Here is a 27,099-nt window from a genome sequence, read left to right as displayed (position 1 = left end):
TAATTGCTGTGTTGCTTCATATTTTTATTGTGTGCTGGGGGTGGATCAACCCATTGAAAATTTGAGGTCCCAGACAGGATGCTTTATTCTTTACTTAAGCAGCAGCAAGAGGTTGTTATTCTGGATTTTACTTCAGTCCCCAGACCTTAATTTACCAGAAACTAGTGACCCTCTGAGGTAATCTCAGGTGAGAATAATCTCTGCTACTGCATTAAGTAGATAAATATGGGAATAGTAGGTACAAATTTATGTAAGTAACATCACTTTCAGCTGTCACTGTTAAATCCAAGGTTAGCAATCTTCAGAGAAGTTATTTAAGTGCACATATAGAGGGCTGAGATTCCACCTTGGTACTCTGAATGGGGGTATGTGCCCGGAAGCAGCACTGTGAGACCTCAGCTCAGGGGGTTTGGAGCCAACTGGCTCCTGGGGCGAGTGGAGGAAGGAGTGGGCACTTCCACTGCTGCCACCTGTGTTTTCCCTCACTTTCAAGAAGTAAGCCATTGAGTTTTGTAATAATGAGAAGAGAAAGAGGTCATAGATGCGATGACAGCAAAGGCAGGCAAAATGAGAGGGAGGGGAAGAGAAGAAACCAAGGAAAAGGTAGTAAAGTGCCTATTGAAGTATTAAGCAAAAAAATACATACAGAGAAAGATAATAGGCTTCTTTCTCTCCAGCAGTTAAATATTATTCTTGGTAAGTTGAATTTCATGATTTTTGTCCTTGTTCCAGTTTAACTGAGCTGGGGGCAATTATTTCTCAGGCAGTACTTGTTACAGAAGTTGTATGAGTGACAAAAATGCTGACTTTACAAGAAAAGAATGATGGCAAAATGTGAAAATTATTAAGAGACATAAAACTAGTATTAATTTTAGGTATTATTACTTCCATTTGTTGCTATTCCTAAATCCATCATGGGTTTTCAGTGCTTGTTTTACTTTCAGTGTCCATGAAAATTTTATATGCTGGCTACTGTTACTGAATTTTCTAAGAGCAGACTTCAGTCAGAGTTTGAACAGCTCCATGAAAGTTTATCTATATTCAATGGTTTTGTTGAGAATGCAAAGCTTTTTGTAGAGCTAGTGCCTCACTTTCTGTGGGAAAGTGGGGCAGGTATGTGTGGGATGGGAGAGCAGCTGTGCCACTTACAAGTTGAAAACACTAGAGAAGAGAAACCGCGATGTTGTAAGTGCTGTTACTCCTGAGCAAGTAATTGAGCTTACAGCTTTCCAGGGGCTTTTAGCCTAAGCCCTGGGGTCGTTTACCATTTAAGTGTGCTTCTACCAGAAGTAGTAAATATGAAGCTAAACCATGTGGGTGTGATGAGCTGAGCAGAGCATAGGGAGATGAGCTGGGCTGGTGAGCGTGCAGTGGGAATACAGCCCTTTCCAACCAAAGGGGAGCTGGGCTGACAAGAGGGCTGTGTGTCAGGGAGGTGGGCAAAACTGAGCTCTTAGGTTACTCTCAGTGAATAAACGTGCTGAGAAAAAGTGCAGCTGTGCTTTTTTAATATGCACTGCAGGAGATTTCAGCAGCCTGATGATATATCATGCATTAATGTTGAAAAGATAAACACATTTGAAGAGCACAGGAAGGCCTTGTGTTTTTATGTTAGCAGAATGCTTCCTAATGAATAAGAACGTGCTGCTGGCTTCACAGAGCCATATGGCAGCTTTTCTAATTTTAGTTCGGTGCAGATGCATAATTCTCCCTTGTTTTACCTCCTAAAACCTTCCTGAGATGTTGCATAGTTTTTCCCGTAATACTTGATCTATAGTTTCTGGGGGAAAATATGTATCCAAGAGTCTAATAGCTTCTTTGCTCTGGACAGATGTGTGCTGTGTGATGAAAGAGCAAACTCACTACATAATCACTTCCCTAAAATAGTAGCTAACTTTATTCACAGGGATGGGATAAGCTGGTCTTAAAATTGATTGCTGAAATAGTTGCTGTTTCTTTTGCACTGGTGTTTTGAAAAATTACTTGCTTTCAGGGAATAAAAGCAACTTGTGTTGAGGCAATGGGAACTGGGTAAGAACACACGTATGGATATCAGATTGCATGTGAGCCATGCATCGTAGTGCTTTGAATTACACAGCTACAAGGCAGAGCTGCTTTCCCTGTGGTTAGCCAACCATCAAAAGAACTTACACGTTGTTTACTGCTTTGCTTCATCGTGTGCTGTGATCCAAAACTACTCAACGTTACCAAATACAAGCTCTTATTCCCCTTTTTTTTATTTTTCTGTTTTTATTCAATTTGATAAATTTGAAGGCATTTTCTATACAGCCATATTCATTTTAAAAACCCCCTGTCCATTACCACAGTCAATATAATTACTTAGCAATAGTCACACACAGATATTATTACAACTAATAATTGAAATGTTATTTAATCTAATGTTCAAAACTGTAAGGTCAGCTGTAATGTAGCCTTTTCCTAGGTATACTTTCTATTATATGTTAGCATTAGTTTTTAATACTGTATCTACAGTTACATACTTCTGCTGTTTCCTTGAATGTTTGTTTGGATGTTGGTTTTGCACAGTGTAGTGCTTTGACCCTGGCTGGACACCAGATATCCACTAAAGCCACTCTCACCTCTGCAACTGGACAGAGGAGAAAAAAAAAAACAAGCACGAGTTGAGATAAGAGCTGGGAAAGGTCACTTACTGATCACGATCATGAACAAAACAGACTCAAAGTGGGGATATTATTGAAATTTATTACTAACAGGATCAGAGCAAAAGAGTGAGAAGTAAAATAATCTTAAAAACACCTTCCCCCCACCCCTCCTTCCTTCCAGACTCTGTCTCCTCCCCCCAGCGGTGCAGGGAGACTGGGAATGGGGGTTACAGTCAGTTGTTGTTTCTGCCGCTGCTTAGGGAGAGGAGTCCTTCCCCTGCTCTTGTGGGGTCCCTCCCATGGGAGACAGTCCTTCATGAACCTCTCTGGCATGAGTCCATTCCTCAGGCAACAGTTCTTCCCAAACTGCTGTCCCGTGGGTCACTCCTCCATGGGGTGCAGTCCTTCACCAATGAGCTGTACCAATGTGGGTCCCCCACAGGGGCTGCAAGTCCTACGCGGGGAAAACCTGCTCCAGTGTGGGCTTCCCTCTCTGCAGCTTGCAGGTCCCCTGCAGGATCCTGCTCTATCTTGGGCCTCCCACAGCATCACAGCCTCCTTCATGCATCCACGTGCTCCTGCATGGGCTCCTCCATCGGCTGCAGGGGAGGTCTCTGCACTCCGATGTCCCTCCATGGGCTGCAAAGGACACAGCTGCCCCACCATGGTCTGCACCACAGGCTGCAGGAGCCTCAGCTCCATTGCCTGGAGCACCTCCTGCCCCTCCTTCTGCAATGACCTGGGGGTCTACACTGATGTTCATGGTCTCACTCCACCCTTCCTTGGCTGCAATTTTCATCTCAGCAGTAACTTTCCATTCTTAAATATGCTATCACAGAGGTGTTACTATCATTCCTAATTGGCTCAGCCTTGGACGGTGGTAAGAAGCCCATCCTGGAGCCAGCTGGCATTGGCTCCACAGACAGGGTAATCTTGTAGCATCTTTTAACAGAAGCCAGCCCTGTTGCCCCCTTGCTACCAAAACCCAGCCACAGAAACTCACTACTCTTAGCAATTCAGAAGGATCATACGTGGCAAATTTACAAATATGTATGAGACAAGACAAAAGTAGTTGGCTAATGCATACAAAAAATGGAGAAGTTAAGTTGTTTTCAGGATAGTTGAGTGTAAAATTTAATTGCATGTTTAAACTTTGTATAGCATTTGTATTCCCTTTCAAGTAAATTTGCTGTTACTGTTACAAGGATCTTGATTTGTATGTTTTTTTGAATGTGCAGAGTTGAGCTTTCTAATATCCCTTGTAATAAATCTCTTAGCTTATTTTTTTACCTATTATACAAATGAGAGTATGTGATTTGAGATGGGTGTGGCATTTCAATAGCAGTTTCAGAAAATTATGAAAAGCAGGAATTATATGCAGGGCACTTGAGACTACCTGTTTTAAACAATACTGGATAATAATTTTGATTTTACCTGTTACAGGATTTTTTTGCTTAACCTCTTTCTTCGGCAGTTTTTAGAGTATTGGTACTGCCCTGTTGAGGATTTCACCAGCATCTCTTTTTTGCTCTTCTTGTTCTGTAAAGAACCTTTAGTGTTTCTCCTATGAAAAATGAACTAAATGTGTGTTGATGTACATTTTCTCTTTAAAGTTACTTTGAAATTCCTGCAGAGACTACAGTTTTGTTCTTCAGTTCAAAAATGCATCTTGGTTTTCCAAAGAGCATCAAGGGGGAAATATTTCTGTAGCAGGTTTCCTTAAGGAAGCTGGAGCAGAGCTTGAATACAAAGACAGCCTTTTAGGTGTTTCAGCTGGTTCTACCTGTCCGCATCTAGGAAAGTCGGGTTTAAAATACAACCGAGAGAAGGTGATGCCCATCAGTAGCACTTCTGAGTCTGCTGTCAGAAACCCAGAGAGAGAACCAACATAACTTGAGTTGGGAGGATGGAAAACCAGGAAGACTTCCTAAGTTAAAATGTAGCAGGAGGCTTCCAGCTATTGCTTTTGGCTTCTCTTTCTCTGACTTAGGAATTTCTGTTAAACTAATGTGATTTCACAAAGATTTGCTTTCAGAATCTGGAATGAGCTTCAAATAAAGCTTGAGGCTTTCCCACTCATAAATGTGTCAGAAAATATTTTTAAGGACTCTTTTTTTTCCTTCTTTATTCTGCATGTTAAATGTAGAAAAGTAAATACAGTTAATGATCACTAAGAAGAAAATATTCATATGTATTTCAGTATATTAATGCTTATGCAATTGTAAACATACCCACAGTTTAAAGTCTAAATTACAAATATCACTAAAATACTACATAATTGGATGTATATATTCTTTGTAGTATCTCTCTCAGGGGTACTTCTATTTTATTTAAATTTTTCTCTCACTGTAGGCTAATCTCTTAATTGAGCAGAGATAATAATTATTTCATGTGCATGAAGTTTATTCCACTATAATTTGGATAAAATATGCTTGATCCCTGGTAGCCATATGCATAAGGATGGAACCAGTTTCTAATTTAACGCTCCCTCTCCAGTGGAGAACTGATGAAGCCATGGTGAAGCCTTTCCACCCAGCTCACTTCCTCCACCAACACAAGGCTGTATTTCTCTTTCCACACTAGACCTGTGCTCTGCTTTGGCCACTGTGCCCGTAGGATGCCTGGTAACACTTTGCTGACGTTAGAACAGGGACGTGGCTGTTCCAGGAGGCAGCACTGCTGGAAGGTGCGAGATCAGGGAACTGGCTCCCACCCTCCATGTGAGTGGCTGCAGTGGAAAAATCCAGCAGCTGCGGTTAGTCACAGGGCAATACCTGCAATTCCCGTGGGGCTGGAGAAAAGGCTTCTTGAGAGACGTTGCAAGGTTGGACCTCTACAGATATTTTCCTAACCCCTAACTTTCAGAAATCATTAATCTTGTGTGGAAATCATATAATTTTTTTATTGGTTTGCAGGGCCCCCAGTGAACCTAGAAAACATAGGAGAATTAAAAAATGGGAAAGGCCACTTTACATTTTTTGCACCATTACTTAACACCCCAAGCTGGAACTGTTAAGAAAAAGGAAAAATACTGGCTTGTGATAATTCATGAGTGTTGTCAGCATTCGAAATTTGTGTATCAGTCATTGTTTTTTTCCAACCTTCCTGCAACAAATTTTCATTGTTAATTAGCTGTATTGCTGAAGGAAAGATTTGCTTTTCAAGACATTCCCCATGACTGACTGTCAAGACAACACTGCTGACAGAGTTTGGACTTACTTTTCCTGTATGTGCTGATAGAGTTTTCATGAGGGCTTTGTAGTTCAGTCAAAAATGGACAATTCATTGCATAGCTGAACATTATCAGTAGCTGCAGTTTATAACAATGACCTAAGTTACAGCTGGTCCTACTCAGAGGCTGTCTGAGGCTGTGGTTTCCTATACAATGCCACTTAAATAAGTGTGGCTTGTGACCTGAAGGTGTAACCTCTTCTAAGCTCTCCAGTTACTTGAATTCTTACACATTTAAATTACAGATCCAATTATGAAGTCCATCATTTTGGAGCACTTGTGATTTATAATGCTTTTCAGAATGCCTTGCCAAATGTCATCAGTAATGCAGTATATGTTGTCACTATCTTGGAGTGAGGTGGACAGGTAACATTTGTGTCTAAATAGCATTTTTATATTTTCTCCATTCATTACACTCTTCCCTTGAGCAAGCACTGTGTTTATTGATCCCATAAAGGAATTGGGCCCTCTGAGGAAAAGAATGTCAAAGGGAAAGAAAAATGGACAGGGCAAATGGTTGTGAGGGACAGTTAGGATTCAAAGAGTCAAAATGGAGAAATGGGAAAGCAGAGAACAAAGCAGCCACTCAGGAACTAGATATGAAGTTTGAGAGATCCTTGGTATTTCAGATTCTGTGGTGATTACTATTATAGTAATTAGAAACATTCTCTTTTGCGTTTGTATAAAACCCCACCAATGTGCATAAAATACAACAGTTGTTTTTATAGATGTTACTGGTGGTTTGTATGAACTCCATGGTTGTAAGAGTGAAAAAAATCACAGCAAATATTTTGTATTATGTGAAAAACAATCAAGATGATCTCAATAGCTGAAGTAGTGTGAAGGGATGAGAGCAGGAAGCTGGTATGAATCCCTGTCCATTATAACATTTTACATTGTGAAACTAGAGATCACTTTATGCTACCAGGAACAGATGGGAAACAGATATCATCACTGACTTTATTAAAAGCTCAGCTCTATTTTTAGAATCCTTTTAGAATTTTTAGAACATGTTTTCAGTTTTGTATCATCATATGGTGCCAACTGCTGTATTGTAGTATGGGAAGGATTGTTCAATTGTTTTCCCGTTACACCTAATTTCTGCTTTTTGCCAAAGAAAAAAAGGTAAGGAGAAAAAAAGTATTTACATGTAATATCTCACTGCAGTTGCTAGTCTAAACCAAAAATACTAATTTTGTATCCTGATGAATTTAATTTGTAGAGGAAATGTTAATAGTTATTTCTAGTGTGTTTATGAGATTATGCTAATAAGAGTGATTTAAAATTAGTCCATTAGTTGAAACAGTCCATCTTCAGAGCAATTTTGTTTCATCATTGTTCACAATGGTGTTATATAGCGTAAGGATATACCCTAAGAAGGCAGCTAAGATTTTCATGACTCTTTTCATGAAAGCAAGAAACCGTAGAAATCTAGGATGAGACAGCACAAGTGACCAAAGCCTTACTGCCAGTGGGTGATCACTGATAGGAGAACATCCAGGGGTTCTCAGAAGCAGTTTCTTTACTGTATGTCTAACCAGCATGTATTCACACTGACTGTATAACCTTTACCAAGGAAAGTTCAGAGGAACTTTGGCTGCAGTATTGCAGATCTACAGGTAGCAGAAAATACTGTATCTTTGGATACGTTTCAATTTCTATGACTGATGCTTTAATTTTCACTAAAGGTGATTTTCCAAAGGCCCTTTGTGCCGTCCTTACATTGTACTTTCAGTAATTCCTAAATTCATCTTCTGGTTTATTTTTGTAGAAGGCGTAATTTCTAATTATTGTAATTTCAGTGTGCTTTTGTGTTTGTTAAAATGATCTATTGCATCATACGAAAAATAAGTACTCTTTAACTATTTTTAATATTCTAGATTGCAGAGTGGCCTTACTTTTACATAGCTGCTGCTTGAAAAATAATAAAATAATGTTTTGAGTATAGAACTAGCAACAAAAAGTTACTAATTTCATTAATTTACAATGTACAATATGTACTAGAATAGGTATTTTGTATAGTGATTTTATTACTTCTATTACTTCACCCTTAAACATCAGAATCTTTCTTGGAGCAGAAAAATTAATACAGTCCATTACTTGATATAAACTTTAAACCCATTAGATTTGAAAGTCCTATGAGCATCCCATGCATTTGGAGTTGGGAATGATCTGTGATGCTTTATATAACACATTGTAATGTCGGGCATTGTGTTCCAGAAACCTTCAATCATTATTTTCTTGCCTGTAATTTTCAAATACAGCACTTGAAATTGTATGTAGTTCTAATAACATATTGGTAAATAAGGTGGTATGAAAATTGTGTGATAGTAAGAATGTGGGTGGAGGCATGGGAACAGAACCGAGATGGCTGTTTCTCAGTACTGAAACAGTAGATTGCGGACTTACGGTTTTCCTTCTAAATATAGCAGTTGTGGAAAAGTTGTGCAGCTGTAAGCTTTGCATGCTGTTTTAGATCAGTCTTTTTAACACACCTTGATCCTGGCTTTTGCTCATTGCATCTTCATGTAAGGCCCTTGTCTTTGCCCAGTGTTGGGTTTTGTAGTTCAGTAAAATGTCTAGCAGAGAAACAGCAGAAATTAATTCAGTTGTGTCATAAAAACCTGAAAACTGAGAAGCAAATAGGCTGGTTATGTTTCCGTTGAATCATTTTGGAAGACTGTTTAATCTCATTTTCAGAACTGTTGCACTGTAACCGTTTCATAGCTGTTCTCAATTCTCTGTGGGCTCTTAGTGTATCGCTGAGAGATCACTGCTCTGTCATTTAAGACATAGTTTTCTTTATTGCAGAAAAAGCAGCAGCGGCTAATGAAGATGAAGTGCAAAAAGCAGATGTATCATCTACGGGTCAGAGTGTCATCGACAAGGATGCACTTGGACCAATGATGCTTGAGGTAAAGGGCACAAAATTTCTTTTTTTAAGGTAGTTCTGCTCCTCCTAGGATGAATTAATGAAAAGGTGTAGTCAGAGGTCCCCATAAGGAAATGGTCAAGAGAGACAAGCTATATTGGCTACTTGGGATTGTCATTTAAGAGCAGGCAGCATATTTCAGTTGGATTCAGTGATGAAACTCTCTTTAACTTGGGGTAGGGAGAGACAGAGGAAGAGAGTTCTGCTTCTTTGGAATACAGACAACTTGAGGGGCTTCAGCTGGTGGCAAATCTTGGATGTCTGCGTGTGCCTGTTTTATTTGTTCTAAACCACAACAGCTGCGGAATACCTGTTGTAGCTAAACATTATCTTATATATACACATTAGTATACAAGTGAAAAATGCTTCCTCTGGAAGTGCGTGTCATCACTATACTGTTAATATTTTGGCATTTCAGCACTTACAGAAGGACTCTTCCCTCTAAAATATAAAAATAATCTAGAGAGCTTTTCAAAATGTGTATTTCAGTTTGTTTGGTTAAGATTTCTGTCTGATTTTAGCTGCTATTTTGATACCTCAAAAGGCTGTGTGGGTAAAACCTAGCTTTCAAATGTATTAATAGTAATGTTGGGTAGGTATGTTGTCTGGGATCCTAATGTCATAGGCTACTGTCCTTTGGCACTACTGCTTTATCTGCTTAAGCTCACTTGCAAACTGTTTATTCCTGTTCTGGCTGTGGATTTTATCTGTAAGGAAGAATAAATGTTACTTATAACATAAAACACAAACTCTGAATCAAGCTAAAGGAATCAGCTTTGGCACAAGCATAATTATTGATCATTTCTAACTGCATTTATAACAGCTTTAACTATTTGCCAACACTTTGCCAATATGCCAGTTATTTTTCATAATTTGTTAAATGAACACATAGTTTTCTGTACTGCATATGAAATAAGGGCTCCAAATAGAGAGTACTAAACATAAGAAAGATTAGAGAGGTTGGAGCAAAAACATTGTTCTTTGAAAAGTGGGGCTAACAGATTAATTGATTTAATATTAATTATGCATACTCACTGAATTGAATGTTGTTGGTTTTGCTGTCAAACAAGGTTAAACATTCATTTCTTACATTGCTATGTTAGAATTTATCTGTAAATTTTCTATTAATTTATTTTAAGGACCTGTTTTAATCACAGGGAAAATAAGAATAAGGCAGTATTTTTCCTGGCTTATCTTGCATGATTGGCTATTGCAGCAAACATGACATGTAAAATCACCTGTTTATTCCATTATTCCACCTAATTTAGTTCTTCCTTGCATTAAAACCATTGCATATTAACAGTGAAAGATTGTGGAACTCGATTAATGAACCATAGTCCTTTTGCACCAAAAAACTTGAAAAGGACTGAAAGTTATTACATGTCTTCTGTGAAAAGACCACAGATACTTTCTTGGTGTTTTTATCACCTTAAGGAAATGTAATTAAGTTATTTCATCTTTACAAAACCCCTTTATACAACCTTTTTAAAAAACCTACCCTTTTTCATTACCAAATAAAAGCAGCAATGCTGATAACCAGTTTATTAGTTGATTTGGTTTAGAAATTTAGTCTGTTTTTATTAAAGAATAAAACTAAAGAATCCTCAAAATAACAAGTGTTTTTAGCTGAAGAAAGTAGTATTCAGCAGCAGCTCCCTCTGAGGATTATTACAACTTATTTCTTGGTTAAAGCATAAAGTAGGTAACATGAAAGTGTGGAAAAATAGTCAAGAGAGAACTGACAACACCTCAACACAAATGCATTTTCCATTCCAATATGTCATCTAGAACAATATTTGTTTTCTTGGTTTCTGTTCCATCACATTGTCCATTACTTGTTAACCCATTGTCCCAATAGCTCTGACGAAAAGTTATTGATTGTGGTGGCTCACATCTGGACACAGAATTAGAAATTATTACAAACGTGGAAGCTTCTAGAATATTTCAGTAACTTGGTGCACTTGCTCAAAAGCCTGCTACTGCTTATCTGTAAGATTATTTTATTAATAGAACAGAAAGAAATGGGAGACTGAAATATAAAGCCCTTTGTTATTCTAGGCCCAAAAGACCACTTCTGTGGTCAACCCAAGAAGCATCTGTGAGAAAGCAACACAGAGCACTTCCTTGACAAAGAAGTTGCCACTCTAGAAAACAGTAGGGAAAACCAAAGATTATTGCGGGATGCCAGTAACTGTCAAAATCTCTTGCTTGCCATCTTCACCTTTAAAAATTTTCTCCTTAGGACTCCAGTAAAACATCTGTGATGGCTTTGGTTTTGCAATCCCTTTGAATTGATGTGTGGACAGCTGCCAAGCAGAATGGTTCAGCCAAACCCACACCCTTCTGCCAGCTCTAAACTCCATGTGGTTCCATGGTGGGGAACCAGTTTAGGGGACTGATGTGGCTAGCATCTTTTTTTTCTTCAATTAGTTTTCAGCCAGCTCGATTCTCTGGTCCAGCTCTTCATATCCTCACACAGTACAGGGTGCTGTCATCATGTAGAAAGGACTAAATCAAAGAGGTCGTGCTTACATTGGTTTCAGATGGTGGTGAAATGCAGTCTAAAACCCTAATCCATAGCAGAGATGCTAAAAGAAAATTATATTAGAGCCTCAATTTATTAATAATTTGCAAATCTTTGCTACTTAAACTAAATAGTATTCAGCAGTAAAATGTAATGAATGTCAAGGAAGCACACAGAAAGGAGGGAGCTCTCCAAAGAAAGTAAATTAACAGGAGAAACCAAGAATTATCAGAAACAAGAAGGCAATGCAAAAAACAAAGTCAGAGATTAGAATTTATGAAAACAGGAGGAAAAAAGACCTAGTTTATCCTAATTTAGAGACAGTCAGGAAAAGTATACGCTTGTACGTTTATTTGTGGATTTTATTGTGTTGTAATATAAAATAGAACAAAACAGTGTGTGTCAACCATTACCTCAGCTACTCTGCTTGAGCATTGTACTTTAACTGTCCCTCTCCTGGAGCAGAATCATTATCTAACTTAGTTTGGAAAGAACCTATGAAGCCTGTATATTCCTACCTCCCACTGCAAGCTGGTCCAAGTACAGCAGGTGGCCCAGATCCAAGTCCAGCCAAGGTTTGAATATCTCTGAGGAATGTGGTTTCACAGCCTTTCTGAGCAGCTTCTTCCCATATCTGACCCACCTTCATGGTGAATTTTTTTTCCTTTTATCTCCGTGAAGTTTCTTGTCTTGCAACGCGTGTTCTGTTGTGTCTCGTCCTTCACTTGTGAACTTCTGACTAGAGCCTGGCTCTGTCCTCTCCTTAGCCTTCTGCTAGGTGGCTGAAGACAGGAGTAAAGTCCATCCTTAACCTTCTCTTTTACCTTTTACTGTCTGGATTTGCTAATAGTTCAGTAGCATACAATATTTTTAACATCTCTATAATCAGAGGACTTGAGAACTGCCTGCTAAGACCAGCACACAAGTTGTACACTATGCAAATGTGGCCATATCAAACATGCCACATGCTTGCTGTGGCAGCTCCTGCTTGTTAGGCTGTTATGCAGTGAGCTGTGTTCAGGTTTAGTATAGATCCACTTGGTTTTGACCCAAAATGAATTATGGGTTGCCTACTTTTCTGATTTCTTTCTGTCTCTGGAGATACAATAACTCACAACTCTTCTAGTGATTTCCTGCCAATCCTTAGAGAGGTGAATAAATCAGGCAAAGCTGAAGAAGTCTGTGTAGGTTTGGAATGCTTTCGTACTTTAAGTTTAAATGTATCCCCCCCTTTATCTGCTCTTATGAGATAAAGTTAGATGGATGTATTCTGACATTTCTACCATCTGCAGTCGTGCTTGCATCTTAAGAAAAATAAAGTTTGCATGAGAATTTCTTACCAATACTTAAGTTTTTACGTTATCCTCATTGGGTAGAAGTGATGTAGTATTTGGCTTAGGCTTCAGATAGCATAGGGGAGGTATCTTGGAAAGAATGCTGCAGCTAGATTGTCACTGTCACAAGAGATAAGAGGGGAAACCAATCAGCAGAAAATACTAATGTAGACACTTCCTCACAGAAACTTTAAATCCTTTGGAAAACCATGAAGCTGAGTTGAAGAGGTGAAAGTCTGGTTCCTGTTCCCTGGATCATGTGTGGACTGAATTAAACTGGTGTCAAATTAAAAAACAAATGAAAGCAGTCCTGGCAGTAGAGACTAAAACTCCCCCATCCTTGCTGCTCACTGCCTGCTCTCAGCTCCCTTTGCCCATCTCTGCTTTTAATCCCTCACATTCCTGGCTGTACAGGGCCTCGTCTCTGTGAAGATGCAAAGCTGGGGATGGGGAGAGAGTCTTTCTCTTTCTGCTAGTGTTTTCCTTGCCTTGTGACAGCATGTCCTGTGGTGTTTTCCTGGGCTCAGTCTTCCTGGACTGCATAGAGGAGTGAACAGGCTGTGGGTTTAGCAGAACCATCTTCTGGGTCCAGGTTTACTTCATGCCCAGGCAGATAGATAGCAACCTCTTCCATTATTTATGTTTGTTTGTTTAGGGTAGGAGATTTGGGTTTTCCGTGGGTGAGTTTCATTATTTTGCAAGGTGTGCACCTTTCTGTGCTTTTACACTAGTTTGATATAAGTAAGATTAGATTCTGAATCTGAAATGCGTCCATTGCTATTACAGACAATATAAGAACTAGGGCTGATGTGGAAAGATTCTGCTGTGTCTTCTGGGTGGAGTATTTATTTTCTGGGTGTCTTGTTAATCTGACTGTTTTATATTGTGTTTCTCTCTTTCTGCTTTTCCTTTTTTCCTCCTATAGGCCCTAGATGGGTTCTTCTTCGTAGTGAACCCAGAAGGTAATGTTGTGTTTGTTTCTGAGAATGTGACACAGTACCTGAGGTACAACCAAGAAGAGCTGATGAACACAAGCATTTATAGCATCCTGCATGTAGGGGACCACAATGAATTTGTCAAAATCCTGCTGCCAAAATCTTTAGGTATATGACTTTTCCTCATATCATACCATTACTTATTTAACTTTGTTCTAAGTCAGTGTTTCAATAACTGAAGTTAATGTCCTTCTATTACTTACAGTTTCATCATATACACTATATATTTTTAATGTACATATAGACTATGAATGATTAATATTATTCTCAAAATCGTCCTTCACTCTTTTCAGATTTTTCTTTGTTAAAATTGCTCTTAGTAACTCATGTTAGCTGATACTTTTTAATGGATCTCCAGAGTGAATCACTAGAAGACAATGTTAGCTGTGTGAACTCTCTGTTAGTTCTCTGTCTAGGCTGGTTATTCCAAGAATGACCCAGGAAAGGGGGAATATAAAAGAAAAATTGGAAACCTCCTTATACTAGAATTTTTATTGGAATGTTTTTATTCTCATCAGTATGTACGCTTATCTTTCAAAACCTGTTTTTGTTACTTGCAGCCATTTTTTGATCCATATTAATATTAGTTTTAATTGATTGCATTTTGGAGGAGGTGAAAAGAAGGAGGAAGTCAATACTGGGTGCCTCACCTACCTACAGAAGTTTTTAAAGTATCATACAATTCACTGTAGCATTTTATTAGTGTACTTATATACTCTGAAGAAGCAAAAATGTAAATGGCTAAACTCAATATGTTACTGCTTTTATTGCATTTTATGACTCAAGAGGGCAAGTGAAGAGTATTTTAAATATGACCCTACTATTTCCTTATGTCGTGCTACATTAATTTGCTCTAATGTCCAGTACCTGTATTTGTGCATCTCAGGATTTTGTTTCTTTTTTTACTTGTCTTAAGCACTGTGTTAGGCTTTAATTTTGTCCATCATTCCACCCAGGTCATTCTCATCCCTCCAGTCTTTCCCATTGTAGCTGAGACGGTGTTTCAGTATATTCCCTATTGTATTGCTTCCTGGTTTTATAAATGCGTATTAGTTCCTTTTCTTTCCCTTTCTAATCTGGACACAGATTTTTGTACAATGCACACATCTCTTTTGTATTAATTCCTTTTAAGTTCACTGGAAAGATCTTACATACTGCCTTATCTTTTTCCAGATTTATAGATTAACTTGATCTATGCAGTACTGTATAACTTTTACATGCACCAGTATTTGGACTTTTATCCTGCTTTTCTACTATGTCATTCGTAGTCATTTGAAAAAAACATGATAGCTGAACAAATCAGCAGTGTTCTTAAAATCTGATAATTTTGTAAATCCCCTTGTTATGTGCTGGTTTGGACTTTAATATTAAAATTAGATTGTTGTTGTTAAATGAGCTTGTTTCCCGACCAGTCTGCAAAGCACCTTGATTAATTTCCTGTGGATAAGCAGCAGAAGTGCCTGCTACCAGATTTATCTCACTATGTAATCTTTGCTTTTGCTCAGTGAATGGGGGATCTTGGTCTGGTGACACTCCTAGGCGTAATAGCCATACCTTTAATTGTCGGATGCTGGTAAAGCCTCTTGCTGATTCTGAAGAAGGCCATGATAACCAGGAAGCACATCAGAAATATGAAACTATGCAGTGCTTTGCTGTTTCTCAACCAAATTCCTTCAAGGAGGACGGTGAAGGTAATTACCACTTTAAACTTGTGTTACTGAAGTTTTGGGGCAATTGATAAAATGAGCTCCAAGTCCTGGAAAAAAAAAAAAAAAGGAAAAATTGTAAGTTTTTTTTTCCTTTTTCATTTAACTGTAGAAAAATACTTTCTTCTTGGCTATGAGTGTATACACTTGCATGCATCTATTTATTAAACCAATATAGTTGAAATTGAGAGAAGCTGTTTACCTGAAAGAGATATCCTAGTTTTATATTGCTTCAATTGTAAGAAGAAAGTAGCTGACTGGGAAGAAAGTTTTGAAGGGCAACTTTTCGAATTCTTAGAATTTGAAGACAATTGTGGTTTACCATTTCCTTTACAATTTACTACTTCAGCAGGTAAATTTCCTCAGATTGTTTTATAAGTATTCAGGTAAGTACAAATGGTTATTTTGAAGCTGCTTTCTCAGAGACAGCAAGCATTTGGGGCATGTTTAGGAAATGTGGCTTAGAAGGTATGAAACGGTGAGTGTTGAAGAAATGGACTCTTTGTGCCTGCAGTGTGTTCTTGTTTATTAATCTTGTTAATTTCTGTCCAGAATGGTTGAGCTACTACAGGTATATGCAAAACATGTGCCAATACTTCTTGATTGTGCTGGAGTCCTTAGTAATTTTTCTTCAAAAAGAGAAAACAAAACCACCTTTTCTATTTTCTATTGTAGGAAATAATGTAGCTATCAACTCACTGAGTTTTGTCTTTCCTTTTTTATGGTAGAATACCCATTTTTTGGTTCAAATAGATTTAGGGATCTTTTTAAAAATATTTCTGAAGTCTTTGTGTAAACAAAAGCCTTCCCCTTCTATAAATATTAAACAAAGTAACATTTTTCTTTAAGATTTGCAGTCTTGCTTGATTTGTGTTGCAAGAAGAGCGCCGCCAATGAAGGAAAGATCGCTTCTTCCTTCATCAGAGAGCTTTACTACCCGCCAGGATTTACAAGGTATTGTGAAACACGGGTGGGAGTTTTTAATTTTAATTTCTTTTCCTCAATGGGGAAATTGCTGTAACAAGTGTTTTCTAATGTATCTAATACAGGCAAGATAACTTCACTGGACACAAGTACCATGCGAGCAGCCATGAAACCTGGCTGGGAGGATTTGGTGAGAAGATGCATTCAGAGGTTTCATTCACAGCACGAGGGAGAAATATCTTTTGCCAAGAGGCATCACCAGGAAGGTTAGATTTCATATTTTTAGCACTTTCTATATTTAAACTCTTTGTCATTTGTATCTCTTGGTTGTTGATCTCTTTGTTATGTTTACATGGAACAGTCAAGGGCTACTGACGGTCCCCTTCTCAAGCTGATTTACCTAACACGCTGATGGCTCTCTGTACAGGTGTTGGACCTTTCTCCCTGTTTGTTTTAGCCTGCTTGTTATAATTGTGCCACCTTGGAATGTGCTTTAAAGCTTCAAAATGTCAGTTATTTTGGAAAGAAAGACCCTTGCATGTTGCCCAATGAAATGTTCACTGCCCATCATAGTTCAGAACTTCAACTCACACGTTGCAGATCACTGACCTATATTCCTTTTCTCTACAAAAATGGACATCTACTGCCGTGTTTCCTGTGAGAAACACTCAGTGTGAACTGCCAAAGCTGCAACACTTGTACTGTTTGCAAACCTGCATTGTTGCACTGTATCTAGCTGATAAGTGTTATAGAATATACCACAAGCACATCTATTTAGTCAAGATTATGGTAGGTAAGATGTAGGAGAATACTGCAACTGTGAAAGGTTCCCTGTGAGGTTTCTGTGGCAGTGACTGGGTGGGGATTTTTGATAAAACCCTTATACTGCTAATTCCATTAGCACAGATCCAAATTAGGAAAAACAAATGACCCTTCCTAGTCCATGGGAAAGTAATTTCAAAACCATTGGGGAATAACTGGAACATTTCCAGTACAGGTGCATCATTCTTTGGGTTCGTGTTTGTAGAACAGGGTTTACAGCCAGCCTGTAACAAATAGTTACTATGGTCATTAAGCAGCAGGCATGCCATCTTGGAAACCAAATTGTAACTGAAATATCAAATTATTCCACCAAATACACACAAAAAAAGAGCTTTAGTCATGAGACATTAGTTAAATAGTCTTTAATATGTTTTGCTTTCATGAAACTTTCATGTGGCGTTTTAGGAATGTGGAGGCACAGAAATACTGTGGTGTTTTAGATAACAGTTTTTGGGGTATATACAGTAGAATTGCTAAGAGTTCACAGCCTTATGCTGTGCTTTCAGACAGAACTGAAGAGGGTAGTATGCAATTAAAGTTACACCAGGGTTTAGAGAGCAGTTTTGGGTAAGAACCCATCTCTGCCAAAGGTGATTTAGGAGTATCTGTTACGGCATCCCACTGCTGCTTACTTCAGTCCTCTTCAAGTTATTCCTGACCAAATTAGCTGCTCCTACACCTAGTGCCAAGGTTTGAATGAGTCCTCTCTACACTATCTGTGAAGTGATGAAAATATATGTGCTTTGGAGTTTACATTGTATCATTTTGCAGGAGAGGCTTTGGGCTGTGGTATAAGCTGTACAATTAGTCTAAATGAGAAGGCTCTTCTCTTCTTGTGGAATTGAAGAGAATGACTGATAAGAGGAGGAGGAAAAACCTCTGGAATTGCTTTACTGCAAAGGATACAGCACTGGAGAGGAATAATTGCTGAAGTGTTTCTCTCCCCTGTCCTGCAGTGTGGAGAAGAAAAACAAGACGTATCTTGGGCCATAGCATCTTTGTGCTTGACTGAGAAACCCTTTGCATTTTTTAAGCTGTTATGATTTGAGAATAGAAGCAAAGAAAGTAATGGTCTCCTACAAGTACTCCAGTGTTACAGCGGGAAAAAAAATGCAGTATTAGCTTGATAAACAGTAAAAACCCCACACTTTGAAATGAAATGTCAGTATAAAATGTAGAGTATATGGTAAGTTTTTATTGGCCACAGTCAGAAAAACAGCATTTCCTCAGGAGGAATACGGAAACATTCTTGTTTGCTTAAAGAATTGGTTTGGAAAATGATTTAAGTAGAGATTTCACTTGTATCCTGTTGGCATTGAGTACTGGAATTTCCTGATGTGGTATATGCTAAAGTTAAGAGCTTTGGACCTTCTGGTGCCCAAAGGTTAAACAGAAACAATGACATACCTAACAGTGAAATTTTGCTTTGTATTGTTTCACAGTTGTAGGTTTTTGTTTTTCTTTACGTTTTTACTCTGAAAAAAACTCTTCTGGTTGTTTAAATTGTGCTTCCTGTTTTCTCAGTGCCTAAATAATACTTTGAAACCTTGCAGAACAATATATAACAGTGGGGGACAGGGAAGGAAAGCAATCATACCCAGTCTTGCAAGGCTGAAAATCTGGTAGCTCTGTAGACAAGACAAAAAAAGGCCACTCTTGGAAAACCATGTTGTTTCATTACAACAGGAAATATTGAAAGACAAGCAACGAAATTAAGATCGGATTATACTATTAATTAAAAAATAAACCACAGAAAATGTATATGTGTAAAAAAATATAGGAAATTAAAAGTATTTGTAGAGGTTGAATTTCTTGAAGTTCAGATTTACACCGAAAACTTAAAGAGCTGCAGAATATATACAGTGAAGTAAACACCAAACCTGAAATACAGTCAACACTGAGGAAAAGGTAGGACAGCCCAAACTTTAGGTTAGGTGATTGTATTTGTCATTTTTTTGAGTTGTATTTCTTTGTTATTTGTTCTTTAAACAGTAAAACTTTCTCTTTCCAGTTGTTCCCATGTAAGAGATTTATGTACTTGTTAAATTAAAGATGTCGTGAAAGTAACGGGTACAAGACAATTTAAATAGGCAGTAAGGAGGAAAAGATACAGGCTAATGGAAACATGATCTAAAAACTAAAGACATTTATATTAATCATCATAGTATAGATGATACAGATGAAAAAATGTATGAGGAACAAAAGGAATTAGACATATATTTGATGAAGAGTGAAATGGACATCAGGAACTTCCTGTTTACTCCTGAAATATATTGTATTTCACAGTAACTTCCTGTTATTGCTGTCACTCCATATAGATTTTCTTTTAGTCACCCTGAAGTATGTGGGATCCCTAATTTTATGTGCATTGCATCTATTTATTTTCAAAAGTGGAGGGTTTTTTCCTTTTTTGTGTTTCAGTAACACAGTATCTGTTGTATCAGTGCTGATGGATTTAGAACATGAGATGCTGAGCAGCTAAGCTACCTGTACTACAGTTTCTCATTAATTTAATTCTGTTATTTTGCTTGCTTGCAGTGCTGAGGCAGGGACTGGCTTTTAGTCCTGTTTATCGGTTCTCCTTGTCGGATGGCACTATCGCTTCTGCCCAAACGAAGAGCAAGCTCATCCGTTCTCAGACGACTAATGAACCTCAGCTTGTAATCTCCTTGCATATGCTTCACAGGTAATCCTGGCCACTTTGCTACATCCACACCCTGCATAAAGACTTGAAAAGTACAAGGTTGTGTAAGATTTTGAAATCAGTGCTTGCAGCAGGCAAAGACTGTAAGATTATTTCAGGATTTAAAAATGGCATGCTTGATTTTCACATCAAGATCTTCCATTAAACACTCAGAATTTCCTTTAATGTCACATTCTTAATTTCAGTATTTTAATTTCCTATATTTTGCATAGTAGACACAAGAAACTTTTCAAATATAATTAAACCTAGAGAACTTTGAAGAATTAAATTTCTATAGTTCACAGTCTATCATACACTGGTGCTGGGTCCTCTTAAAAGAACATGTTATAACTACTAGGACTGCACTTTAAGCAAAATGCATGTTTTATTCCTTGATTCTCTTCATTCTTTGTCTTTTCTGGTGCTTGGAGTAGTGTTTTTCACATGTCCAATCCTGAGAAATGCCACCACTATTAGTTTTGTGTTTTTTTAAAAAGCACAGTCAATAATATGTTAAAGGCAAGGATGAGTATCAGAACTTCACCGTGCAATTTTTATTAAGTCACTGCGTGTCCTATTTGTGTCAGATGTATTGGCTGATTATAATTACAATGCTGTTTTCCTTGTATCCTCAGTATCTTTTTTTTGCTGTTGTTTTTTGAGAGGAAGAAAATACTGCTAAATGTAATTACAACGGAAACGATTTTACAGAAATTGTAGATTTGCAAATTGACATGACAAGAAGCTGTCTGAAATTTTTTTCTTTGGATTGCTGAATATACCTGGCATTTCATGAAGTGCTAAATTTTAAATTTAAGAAAACACTATTAAGTTAAAATTGCACTTGCATATATTCTGGCCTTTTTTTTTTTTATTTTTAGCAAAATGCTGATATTATTGTATTTGTAATAAGGTTTAAAAATCCACCTCTCTTTTTATAGTTAATGTTGTTCACCTTTGCCTTTGTATGTAAGGTAACAAATACAGAATAACAAGGGTCACTACTCTGTGTTCTTCAGTTATTTCACTTGTCATGCTTTAGCAAAATATGAAGGTTTATCTGCACTTACTTAATCTGTGCAAGTAGGAGTGGTTTTCATCTCATGGAAAATGCATATTAGGGATGAGTATTTGTTTTTAGAAGTTCAAAGTTGATTTTTGTTAGAACCTCTGGGTTTTTTTTCTTTCTAATCTACTTGACTCTGTCTCTTTTGTAGCTTTTAGTATTTGAGAATATGTTCTGATTTTTCAGAATTAGGCTTTAGCACAGAAGTAAAAAGTATGTTGCGTCTTCCCATAAACTAATTAAAATCTACTGAGGAAAAGAGAAGTGACCTTCAAGTGCTCTCACAAGAGCTTTTTTGGGGGGGGTGAGTTGTGGCAGTGAGGTCTCTCTCTGCTCTGTTTCCGCTGTCTTACAGCCTGTAAAATATGAGTTTCAGCTCACGTGTGTGTGGTTTGGGTGTTTTTTCCCTTCCTCCCTTTTCCTAAATGCTTGTGCAGGACTAGATTGCTAACAGACTGTTCTCATTCTGAAGCAGTATCCAGTAGTTCCCTTGGCTCACATGCTGTTTTGGAGCAGTATTGAAATACTCTGGCAGTGTAGAAATGTGACTTTTTCAACTTTCTTTTCACTATGAACTTGGTGGGCAAATAGCCCACTCAAGCCTTGTGGTGGGGCTATCTCACAGAAATTCAAAACTCTCCAGCAAACAGCTGTCCACAGCTGTCTTGTAAAACATGTATTTGTTGTGTCGTATGTTTCAGATGAGATTTCTGTCAGTTCTAGAAGTTAGCTCTTGCCAAGTTGTAGAGGAAAGATACATTAAAGGAAGAGGGTTTGAAATTGTGACCTGTCTGCATTTCGTATAACTGCCATTTAAATTAATTATAATTTTGCTTTTCTTTTGCTGATTTGTTAATGAGGCTCTGAAAAAGCATACTGGTGATGTTCTGCCATGTTGGGAGTTGCGTATAGCTTTTGTCAAATTGTTGATTTGTTTTTGATTGTAGGGGGTTTGTGTTATTTTAAAGCAAGGTTTGGGGTTTTGCTTCTTTTTCTGTAAAGTAATTGCAACTTGGCCACTGTCATTTTAGCTAACGGGCTGTTTTTCTTCCTCTTCCCACATAGAGAGCAGAACGTCTGTGGAATGAATCAGGATTTGACTGGACAAGGAATGGGGAAGATATTGAACCCAATTAGTTCCAGCAGCCCTGCCCATCAGGCCATGTGCAGTGGGAACCCAGGTCAGGATATGACCATCAGTAGCAATATAAATTTTGCCATAAATGGCCCAAAGGAACAAATGGGCATGCCAGCAGGCAGGTTTGGTGGTTCAGGGGGAATGAACCATGTGTCAAGCATACAAGCATCCACTCCTCAGGGTAGTAACTATGCACTAAAAATGAATAGCCCCTCACAAAGCAGCCCTGGCATGAACCCAGGGCAGCCAAACTCTATGCTTTCCCCAAGGCATCGTGTGAGCCCTGGAGTGGCAGGAAGTCCTCGCATCCCACCCAGTCAGTTCTCGCCTGCAGGAAGCTTACATTCACCTGTGGGAGTCTGCAGCAGCACAGGAAATAGCCATAACTACACCAACAGTTCCCTGAACGCACTTCAGGCCCTCAGCGAGGGCCATGGCGTTTCTCTAGGATCGTCGTTGGCTTCACCTGACCTAAAAATGGGAAATTTACAAAATTCCCCTGTGAATATGAATCCTCCCCAGCTAAGCAAGATGGGAAGCCTGGACTCTAAAGACTGCTTTGGAATATATGGGGAGCAATCAGAAGGTACAACTGGACAAGCAGAGAGCAGCTGCCATTCAGGAGAACAGAAAGATAACAGCGATAGCAACATGCCACCGGTTGTCGGTGGCGAGAGACCTGATGGACAAAATAAACTGCACGATGGAAAAAGCCAGACAAAGCTCTTACAATTGCTGACCACCAAATCAGATCAGATGGAGCCTTCACCTTTGTCCAGTACCATGGGAGACATTAGCAAGGACTCCACGGGAGGGTTGCCTGGGTCTGGTTCAGCACATGGAACCTCGCTCAAGGAGAAGCATAAAATTTTGCACAGACTATTGCAGGACAGTAGTTCTCCTGTAGATTTGGCCAAGCTCACAGCAGAGGCCACAGGCAAAGAGCTGAATCAGGAGTCCAGTAGCACAGCTCCTGGTTCAGAGGTGACTGTTAAACAGGAGCCGGCGAGTCCTAAGAAGAATAATAATGCACTACTTCGCTACTTGCTAGATAAAGATGATACTAAAGATATTGGTTTACCAGACATACCCCCAAAACTGGAGCGGTTGGACAGTAAGACAGACCCTTCCGGTAGCACAAAGTTAATATCTATGAGGACGGAAAAAGAAGAGATAAGCTTTGAGCCTAATGAACAGGTAAGCAAATCTTTGCATTCCATGTGAATGACATGTTCTAGACCTGCATTTCTGCCATATGACTTCCTCTAAGAGTAGTATCTTGGCACTTCAGGAAAATACTATCTGTCTTTTGAAATCCAGTCTTCACTCATTTTTCCAGTTGGTGTTACTAGGTTGTGATCATCACTGGCTAAAAGCGCAGACTCTGCCTGGGAGGAGATGGATAATGCAGGGAACCTTTCCCAGATGGTAGTCAGGCAAAGAGAAAATACTCATGACTGTTGGTTAGTGCTCGCTAATTGACAGCTTTTCCCACAGGCTGATGTTGAACTGCTGTGTGCTAAATAGGTCCTTGACCCAATGGCCCAGCACAGCAGCTACACTCCTGTGGAAAACAGGTTTGTGCTCAAGAACAGGAGTTGTTTCAAAGGACTGATACCAACTTTGTGTTACTGGTCTTTGTGCTATACTTGACGTGCAAATTAAAATCAAAGCTAATAGACTTCTGTGCCAATTGGGAGGATTTGTTCCCTTTTTTTTTTTTTCCCTTTAAACTTCTTTATATTCAACCCGAGTGCCTGTGGATGATTAATCGTTTGGTGCAGAGATCATGTCTCCCTGTGCAAGGTTACCTGAATTTATTTTGCTTTCAGAATTTCTTCACATTCTGTGCAAGATTACTTGTTGCTCTGCTGCCCAACCTGCTAATAAACTGTGTTGTTAGGACCTATGCTAAAAAGTGTTATTTCACTGGCTTTCAGGCAGAATTCACTTTTAAAAAGCACCAAGTTCACCCAGAATGCTCCAGTTTTCAGAGCTTTGCAAGAAAAGGGATGCAGCAAAAGCAGTTTGCTACTTCGATATGTTTATTTTATTTATAAAATGGGTAATTACAATATCAATTTTAATATAAGGCATTTTGTGGGGAAGGTTATAACTAGCTGGAGTTAATGATCCTTAGATTTGTCCTACACTATCAACTCTCACAGCTGGTCATTAATCCCCAGGCAGCCCTGTGCATGAAGCCTTAGTTTTCAGATCATACACTCTGCCAACGTTCGTGGCTCTCATTCACAGCCATATCCTTAATTTTTAAAATATTGGATTTAAAAATATTGCATATTTTTAACATGAGGACCAGGTTTGAGCTTGTTTGTTTTAGTGAATCTGTTGTATTTTTTTATTATGTGTATATAAAAACATCATTTTTTATATTTTCTATATTGTGTTTTGAGGCTGAGGAGGGATAAACAACATGTTCTTAGCCCCAAGTCACAGCATTGGATTATTATTTTTTTTATTTGCCCTTTCGGCAGTCTGTAACTAGTAGACAGTTCTTTCAGCAGTGGTTCTAACCACAAAACACAGATGCCAAACACACCACTACAGTGTGGATGCAGCATTGTTAAAATGTCAGTTATCCAGGCTATTCCTAAGGTTACTTCTTCTGTTTCAACAGAATTTGACAGCTATTGCCATTACGTAGGAACAATTGTGGTTTTTCAATCCTTCCCATGCTTTAGGGAAACCCAAGCCAAATTACACTAATTTTTACAGGGATTTATCCTCAAGCCTGGATGTTAGTTTAGTTCTGAATAGAAGCTGCTGTTTTGTAGTGTCTGTAGAGGTGGGGCTTAGATTCTCTGTGAAAATTAGGCTTCATTAGACTAGAAAAACACAGATCTCAAGAAAATCACAGCTAAATTGGCAAAAATCAACTATTTTAAAAGTATCTGATTTCCATTTTTAGTTCAGATCCTATACATTGATTACATTGAAGGCAGGGATCTTTAGTCCTCTGTATTAGGTACTGGACCAGAACGTAGAATTTGGTTATCACCAAAAAATTTATGTCTGTCATCCATAGATCAAAACCATGGCCTTTAAATGGTTTATTCCATAAGAATTAAATTTCTAAAAGAATATAAATATTCTCTTTTATGATCTCTGCAAAATACACAGTGAACGTCTTAGTTTGTAAACCCATTCTCAGAGAGCAAGTTTTGTCCCCTCTAGAAATTAGCTGTCTAGTCCAAGGTAGTCCTACGAGTTCCTTTTATCATTGATGGAAAAATAGAAAGATATTACACAAATTTTTTAATCTTATCCTATCGTGTGTCTAAAATACAGAAGGTAAGCTGCTCTTTAGTGATATTGCCATTGACAAGTGGTAGCACAGATGAGGAATTTAAACTAGTGGCTTTTCTTTCTCGTGACTAAAGATACGAAGTGGTCTCACCCTAAATGTAAACATGTAACTAATTTTAAGACCAACTTTACAGAGACTTCAGTGTCTACAAGCACTGCCAAGCAGTTGAAAATCGGGTTCTCCAGAGTTATGAACTTTTTCATAAAGTGAATAGTCTATTCATTTTTTTATTTTTAGGTTTTATGTTCCTGAGATCGGGGAGGGATTTGAGGGGGTTGAAGTATGGACTATGAATGTATTGCCTTTTCTTAAAATTTGAAGACAGTTTGTCTCCCAGGAGAGGGGAACCGGAGGTACAGAAAAGGCCCAGGAATTGGGTTTATTCAGAAAACCACAAAGCTGTGCAGGAATTGTGATAAAGTGGTAAGGGCTCCCTCAGCACCAAAGTATAGAGGTGCCAGTCCCATCTCTGTGACGGAAGACTGCTGGATAATGACAGAAGGGCTTTTGTTGCTCCCATTGGTTGTAAACAGAGTTTTAAAACCTACTTAAAATGCAGTGAAACCTGGAGCTGAATAAACAGAAGTCCAGAGTGGAGTAGGAGAGGAAATGGTGGGGAATATAGAATAATGTAAGTGTTCAACTGTCTGAAGGCCAGGCCTTTAAGCAAATAGCCACTTTACCCCAATTATGATATCACTGAAAATATTTAGCATCAAAAACTCTTCAGCTTTGGAAGATGGTCTCCCACAGGAAGCGGTCATTGCCTAAATTTAGATCAAAGCTGGAACTATTTAGTATAAGACCAGAACACAGATTCTTGTGCTAAATTCTTCCATCCTCCTGTATCCTTCCCCCTCCTTCTTCCTTCCATATGTAAAAATTAGCCATGTGCTTGTGTTACCTATTTTGCAGGTTTATTTAAAACTTCTCCTCCCTGAGGAATGTTGTATTTTTAAGTAATCAGTCACTGGAGTGTGCAGTTTCTTTGGAAACTGCAGTAGACCAGCAGTGGGATGGCCTCTGCAAGGGAGATGGGTGTGTTGGGAGGCAGCAGAGCAATTGCCTTTTCTCCTTTTACTTTTGGTGTGACTTTCTGAGCAGGAAATGCTTTGAAGTGCACCACTGCACTAAAAATAGCAGTCTTCTAGGTAGTGTGTTTAAACATACACTTCTGCAGGGAGCAGCAACTGACAGGAAGCCTTTCTCAAATGGCAGAGAGTATTTCCAGCACTGCCATACCTTTTTCCCTTCCTTGGTGGGGTGATGGTTAACAAGCTTTATTAGGCTGATTGTTATTCAAGTTACAGCAGCTGTAGGGAAGAGTATGAAAGAGAGACCTGCTGGGGACGCTTGGTGGAGTTTTTCCTGTAGGACCAACTGTAGCAGGGGCTGTTGCTGTTGAGCACAAGTGCTCATACCATGGTTAAAAAGGGAAGAGTGTGTCCCTCAGCAGTAAGCCTGCCTTCTCCCGCTCTCCCTGACAGCCCACTGGCTGCTGTGTGGCTGCAAGGTGGGACTTTTCCCTGCACCTTCCATATACACTGCCCAGGCTGTCCCTTGAAAAAACCCTTGTGCTTCTGGCTGCAGACAGCACATGCTGCTGCTGCTGGCCAGGAGCAGCCCATGTAGTGGTCAGGAGACGATCAAGTGTGGCAAGGAGTGGCTGACAGCTTCAAGGGGAAAGGAGAGTGAAAGTATAAGGGGGATGTCAGAGAAACATGATGAACAGTTTCAGATATTGCCTTGCTAAAGTAGCTTATTCTCTAGGAAATCACTTGGGCTATTGTGG

The 27,099-nt window shown here is 38.7% G+C and overlaps 1 protein-coding gene across 4 annotated transcripts in view; it reads left to right on the top strand.

Moving 5' to 3' along the window:
• NCOA2 (nuclear receptor coactivator 2) overlaps window positions 1–27,099 on the top strand; it is a 183,176-nt gene that overhangs the window by 123,537 nt on the left and 32,540 nt on the right. For all 4 annotated transcript variants that reach the window (XM_027894019.1, XM_027894020.1, XM_027894022.1 and 1 more), the window contains 7 exons: window positions 8,667–8,770; window positions 13,571–13,748; window positions 15,146–15,331; window positions 16,196–16,300; window positions 16,396–16,536; window positions 19,631–19,778; window positions 21,907–23,176. In XM_027894019.1, the coding sequence (XP_027749820.1) occupies window positions 8,667–8,770; window positions 13,571–13,748; window positions 15,146–15,331; window positions 16,196–16,300; window positions 16,396–16,536; window positions 19,631–19,778; window positions 21,907–23,176 (2,132 nt within the window). The remainder of the gene's footprint in view (window positions 1–8,666; window positions 8,771–13,570; window positions 13,749–15,145; window positions 15,332–16,195; window positions 16,301–16,395; window positions 16,537–19,630; window positions 19,779–21,906; window positions 23,177–27,099) is intronic.

This window comes from Empidonax traillii, unplaced genomic scaffold (assembly GCF_003031625.1).
Source record: "Empidonax traillii isolate 1590-97213 ecotype Southwest subspecies unplaced genomic scaffold, ASM303162v1 scaffold414:size517879, whole genome shotgun sequence".
Classification (NCBI taxonomy): domain Eukaryota; kingdom Metazoa; phylum Chordata; class Aves; order Passeriformes; family Tyrannidae; genus Empidonax; species Empidonax traillii.
Note: the sequence above shows the minus strand (reverse complement) of the source record. Positions and strands in the feature narration are given on the sequence as shown.